Raw genomic sequence first — 6,494 nt, forward strand, 5'->3', positions numbered from 1 at the left:
TCGTGCAGGACAAACATGGAGCATTATTTAACTACACAATTCGTGCAACTCCCACGCATGCAAACGGCAAACTCCAAACAAAACAAAGCTCCCCCAAAAAAACGAGGCTTTTCGCCCGCAAAAACTGAAAGCGAAAAATGCGAATTGAGGGTCTTGAGGTCTGATGGCTGATGCCTGTTGGCTGGTTGGGTCTCTTAACTCTTAACTGATGGCCCAGCGACCGAAATTGGCTCAAAAATGTCACCAGCCTGCACTGCCAGTTGGAAGGAATTGGGTGGATCGAGGGAATCTCGCGCAGCCATCGATCATCGCAACCGGCTGAAAATGTCAAATTGGTTTATCAGCCCACAGGAAAGGCGGCTTTAATGTCAGTTTAGCAATTTGACAAATGACTTGCGATAATAAAAATGCTGAAAATGTGGCACGTTGCCTGCTGCATGCGGCTGTGTTGATCTGTTGAAATCCGACCATTCGTTCAATGAACCCTGGTCCTAGAGTGTGGCCAAAACCAATCTGGCCACAACCATGCTATGCTGTCCTATCGAGAGCTGCTAATCGGCGATAAGGCCAGCGCCAGAGCTTGTTAGCTTGTTAAATCACATGTAAGCGTGGCTAAGTTCGAAGATTGACGATCGCACATCGCGGCCATCGTCGGACATTCATAAATGAGCAATCGCCTGAGTGTATCGCATTTCAGTTAGTGCAGCTCAGCAGCCCGAACAACTGCCACAAATTACACGCAGCCCGGCGACAAGGGGCATTAATTGGCCAACTAAATGCCATATCGAAGTCGCCTGACATGTCTTATCAATAAAACTGTTTGCCGGCCACGCCCGCACACACGCACTCCCAGGCAAAATTCGTATCGTTTCCCCCCTGCTCTTGTCCCTGATTTCGATTCCGATTCAGATTCAGATTCCGATTCCAGGATGACAAATTGCGCAAATCCATGAGATAGTTTTTGGCTCTTAGCATTTGCACGATCGCCGGGCCGTTGCATAATGTGCCGCCTAGATTTGTATCTGCTGAATGCGCCATGTTGTTGACTCAAAACGCTGTCAAAACGGCCAGCCAGAAATGATTCGTGCGATAAAGCGCCAAAAAAGACAACGACAAACAAACAAATGCAACAAATGCAGCCAGCGAAGTTGGGCACTTTTTGGGGTTTCTCGGACTTGGGCTAGGCCCGCTCCACTGACCGCCGGTCAGGCACGGACATTTAATAAACATTTTTGCACCATTTTTCAGCCGCCCGTTTGGCTGCCGCGACTGCCGCTGTCACTTCTGCTAATGGCCATCGTTAGCTGGTCATCTGCGGTCGGGCTTATCAATTTATCAGCCCGACTGCGCGGCAATTAGCCAGTCTAAGCGTCTAATTAAGTTGCGCCTGCACCAGCAGATACAAATGCTGATCGATGGAGCAGCCTCGGCACTTGCAGATGGATGAGCAGTCGCCGAAATGGCTGAGATGGCGATAGCCAGACATGGCTGTGCTTTTGGCCAGGCTAAGCACTTGACTGGTTTAGAGCTTAGGTTCTTATGGTTTTCTTTTATTTGCCATATTTTGGCATACCAATACCAGCAATTATTAATCTGTTTTGACAGTGCGTTATTTGAATTTGTACAAACTTTTATTGAAAAGTTTTTATGTAAAGTGTACTTAATTTATAATTTTTAGTTTTTGCTTTTTAGCCCTTACATCATTTACTGAAAAACAGTGATATATTACAGCAATCATCCTTCTTCTGCGAAACATTTTCCAAGGAAGATCAGACAAAAATGTTTGACGATGAGATATAAATATATATAGAAATATATAAGGACAAAAAATATCACAAAGCCTTCGTTACGATAAAATCTAGTCCCGCCTGCTCGTCAGTTCCACATCCCTGTAGAGCTGTTCAAAGAACCAGCACTCCTGTTCTGAAAGGGTCAGCACAAGCGTGTCCATTTCAGTCCCGGAAAAGGACTCGAGTTCCTCTGCAGAATTATTGGACGGAGGAGGCTGGATGTCCGCTCTGAAGTCGCGTCTGCAGAGGGGACAGCGTGAATCCCGACCCAGCTCCAAATACTCCTTGAAGCACGCCGCGCAGAAGGAATGACCGCAGGATATGTGGTGCGGATACCTCTGCTCATCTAAACAGAAAATGCACGGGTAAGAAGTCATGATCACTAAATCGGAATTCCAAGTGCGGAATTCGCGTACTGCCTGCACTTGTGTCACTCTTATATTGTTTGACAGGTTGTGGAATACAAAATATAAGGGCACATGTAGACAACGCTCTGTTTAGTAAAAAACTAATTTTTTTAGGTTTCCCAGACCTTTTGCAATTAACGTCTGGCTTGCTGTGATTTAACGATTTTGACTACACTTAACTGGCAACATTTGACAATAATAAGTTATTTATTGAACAATCTTATAGAACAAGGTAATTTCATATATTTAACTATGGAAAACAGCCAAAAAGTTGATTAATTTCGGCATTAGTTGGCAGGAGGTCGTGATGCGATATCTGGCATAATGCCGACATATATCGATAACATTGTTAGCAAAGGCAACACCTCACCACTTCATCCCAGCTGCACCCAGTTCTTGATGAAGTTCTCATTGAGATCGTGTTCGGATCGCCGCAGCCCGTTCCCAGGCAGCTCTTTTGCATAATTCCATTTAATCTCGACCAGAGTTGAGGGCAATTTTCAATTTGCCTTGCCGACGACGCTCCTGTGGCTGTTATTGTTAATACTTACTCGTATAGCCATTGTTGTTGCTGAGTCGCCGTGTTGTTGCCATTCAAATTGCATTCAAATCAATTACATTCGAACTAAACATAATTCATGTGGTATGGGTTAATACAACAAATTACAACTGACATTTAAGCAGAAACATGAAACGGACAATTTAACATGAACCGCAGCCAGAAAACCAGAAAAAGAGAGACATAAAGGCGAGCTCCACAAAGCCAACTTTTGGGGCTTACTGGGCTGACTGGGCTGGCTGGCAGGCATCATATGCAGTCGAAAAACGGCCAAAAAGATACAGATACGAAAACAGAATTCAACTTGAGCTCCAAGTTGGCCCAGCCGCGGTCGACAATCAAAGCATAAGGCTGTGTGACCTTCAGTATCCGTAAAATGAAAATAAACAAAAAGACTGAAAAGGCACGAAAAAAAGTGCAGCCCCACCACACACAGGCTAAACAACAATAAAATTCTTTTCTCACGATTGTTGACTTTAACACTTGCAAGGGGAAAAAATGACCAAAAAGCAACGTAAAAAGTTTCGAGTGCGAGGTTACACTTAAAGAAGTTAAAACTTTATTATTTCAAACAAATTTACAAAATTAAAACATTTAAATCGCACTACAAGAAAGCCTTGATCTTTATATTTTTGATTCAGAAAAAATGCATTCTTCAAAATGAATATAATTTCAGATGAATACAGGTTGTCCAAGTGTACGAGTATTCACTGTCATTGCCTGCGAGTGAGAAATAAGCCTCGCCACAATGAAAATGAGCAACTGCTACTGGGAAGTGGTTGCCCGATCTTGTGACAAATTTGCAAGCGGCGATCTTCAGGCGGAAGACGTTGAACTGCCCTGCTCCACATGCATTTCAATGGAAGCGCAATCGAAGTGGAGATAAATGTTCTGGTCAGCTTTTGTTTTACTTAATTTTATGTGCTTTGCATACTTTCGCAGGGCCAGGGCACGGTATTAAGCATTTTGCCAGCGTGCCGAGCTCATTTATTTGCTGCACTCTGTTTATCGATTGAATGCATTCTGGTTTTTGCCTTCTGCAATTAAGTGAAATTTATGTTACTGCTGGTTCGTCGCTTGAGTCTTTTGTTTGCGGGTCGCGCGCCAAGGCACGTAAATTGCCAAAAACACAGAGACGCAAAAATGTGTTTCCTACTTAGCGTGGGCAGACAGTAAGCCGGCCCTGGCACTGGCCAGCTCACATTGGCTATCCTGGTCCCCAGCTCCTCGGCTCCTCATTTTAACCCGCCGCGTTGGTGGCGTGCATACATAATGCATAATTACCGGTTTCACTTTTCTCTCTCGTCTCCGATTATCTTGGCATGCCTTGGCGTTTTTATTCCACTGTACAGATATTTTATTTTACAGGCATTGCGGTTTTATTGCCTCGCTCGTATGGTTTCTTCATTTTTAATTTTTATGATGTGTTAATGGATATTTTTGTGACATGACCTCCTGGCGTGCCGTTGTCGTTCGTCAAGCCCTGTCCATCCGTCCGTGGGCCGGTATTAAGTTCAAAGCTTCAAAGGGGGGAGAACCCGCAGAAGAAGGAGCAGGTACTTGCTTTGAGCCCCAGCCGTATATTATGCAATCTCTGCCAGTAATTGAAGCTATTTAAAGCTCGTTACATGGCAAGGACAGTGGAGCAGACCAGGGCGTTCATCCCAAAAGGGGCTGTCAATCAATCTGAGCGACTTAGTGCAGGCAGTGAGCGCTAGGTGGCGCCGCCACTGGCCCTCACCCATTTGGCCAATCATCGCGGTTAAGTGAGCTCCACGCAACCGAATGTGACCCAATTCCATCCCGGCTGGCGGCTATCGACTTGTCGCTCAAATTGCACGCACAGAGCCCTCGGACGCGGACTGATTACAGGGCCCAGGGCATGCAATTTGCATCAATAAAACTGGAGGCAGGGAACTGGTATCTGCAATCTGCATTTGCTGCTCCTGCTGCTGTAGGTCAGTTTGCAAAGCGCAAAAAGCAGTCCAGGCGTTGATTTATTGCCCGCTTCTGCATTCTGGGCCTTCAATCAAGTGACGATGGGCGCAAACAAGCAGCAGATGGACTCATGCCCCTCCCCGACTTTCATCTCGGCCGCGTCTTAACCCAAAGCTTCTCTTATCGGATAAGAGCCAGGCCGATGGTTTGACGGGTGTCGGAGCCACTTGATCGGCCAATAATTACTTTCTCTGCGGCCTGTTATTGATTTCGTCTGATTGCCGCCATAATTTTATTATGCATCATTAAGATAAAGCTGCCCCAGCCATTTGCAAATTGTTTACAGCATATGAAATCATCTTGAATATGCCCAAATCTCCACCCATCACATCTCGTTCCCCAAAATCTGAGATCATTTTCACAGGCCTCCGAAGTAAGACTTTCCAAAAAGCCAAAGCCCAAAACATTATTATGTGCAAATGTGAAAGGGACCGTTGAAAAACCCATCAAGAAGTTCGGAGGGAAATAAAATTACATATTTGGTTATTGGTCATTTGAATAGAAGCCTCTTGTAAATGTTACTTTTTATGAATGGCCCGAAATGATTCATATTTTATATTGCCTAGTTACTGCAAGTTGATTTTGGGGCCTTTGAACTCTCTGGTCAAGCATCCAGTTTCGTCAGAAAACCATCAAGCATGAAGGTTATAATTTTGAAAAATTAAGACGGCTTTTTAGCTGGAACCCGTTAAAGCAACCATGAAGGATAAGCGTGCAAAAATTAAGCAATAACTGGAAGTGGCTTTATACAGTATAGTTCCAGAACACTAACACATTAAACTTATTCGATTTGAATGATCTATACTTTTCAAAACAGTAACCAAATTTGCGAAAAATTGAAAAAACCCAGATTTCCCAAATTTGAAAGCAAATCGATTGGGATTCAAAAAACAAACTCAACGAGATAAGATATTCCATATTTGGGCTACTATTTTCAATGTTTTGATCAAAATACCGTATATTTTTTTCACAAAAAATTAGAGAAATGATTTTTGGCAAAAATATGAATATTTAAGTTGGGTTTTTTGACTATAACTTGGCCAAAAATGGCCACACAGGTAAAAGAAGTACCGTTTTTTACTCCTAATTACCAATTCTAACCATCCCTATCACTTTTTGACGGACTCCGTAAAAATAATTTTTGGCCAAATTTTCTCTTTTTTTGTAAGGGGTACCATCATAAAAATTTGCGAAAAAATGGAAAAACCTAAATTTCCCAAATTTGAATGCAAATCGATTGGGATTCAAAAAACAAACTCAACGAGATATGACATTCCATATTTGGGCTATTATTTGCAATGTTTTGACCAAAATACCACATATATTATTCACAAAAAATTAGGAAAATGATTTTTGGGTTCATCATTTTTAAAGAGGCTTGCCCTTTTAAAATACTTTTTCTTAAAATCACTTGTGCACAAACTTATACATTGTTACATTTCTTGTATGTCAGTCGAAGCTGGCTAAATTAACTTCACTTCACATCAGAAATCCACGAAAATAACAGATTTTACGGCCAAGAGTGAAGAAGGGGAAAACTGCATCTTCCCTGCAGTCTTCAAGTGTTATTTTCTGACAGCTCGGACGTCAACTTTAAAGTGAGATCTGTCATAAAAGAGCCAGCGCCGCTTTTGATTTTGATATTTTTGGCGGGTCTTTTGGAACAAAAAATAAGATCGCGATATGGGGGAAAAAGCTGCGAGACTTGCAACTGCCCAAAAATGTATGCAGATTTTTAAT

At 42.8% G+C, this 6,494-nt stretch overlaps 1 protein-coding gene across 1 annotated transcript; it reads right to left on the reverse strand.

Moving 5' to 3' along the window:
• Positions 1–1,683: 1,683 nt before the first annotated feature.
• LOC6607581 (E3 ubiquitin-protein ligase rnf146) lies at positions 1,684–2,254 on the reverse strand. Its single transcript, XM_032721882.1, has one exon. The coding sequence runs from the start codon at positions 2,165–2,167 to the stop codon at positions 1,859–1,861; it is 309 nt and encodes a 102-aa protein (XP_032577773.1). The 5' UTR covers positions 2,168–2,254; the 3' UTR covers positions 1,684–1,858.
• Between the last annotated feature and the right edge of the window lie 4,240 nt (positions 2,255–6,494).

The sequence above is a fragment of the Drosophila sechellia genome, chromosome 3R, assembly GCF_004382195.2.
Source record: "Drosophila sechellia strain sech25 chromosome 3R, ASM438219v1, whole genome shotgun sequence".
Classification (NCBI taxonomy): Eukaryota; Metazoa; Arthropoda; class Insecta; order Diptera; family Drosophilidae; genus Drosophila; species Drosophila sechellia.

Bases quoted from the DNA above. Each gene is read 5' to 3' on its own strand.
- LOC6607581 (XM_032721882.1), bottom strand. From the start codon at position 2,167: ATGACTTCTTACCCGTGCATTTTCTGTTTAGATGAGCAGAGGTATCCG.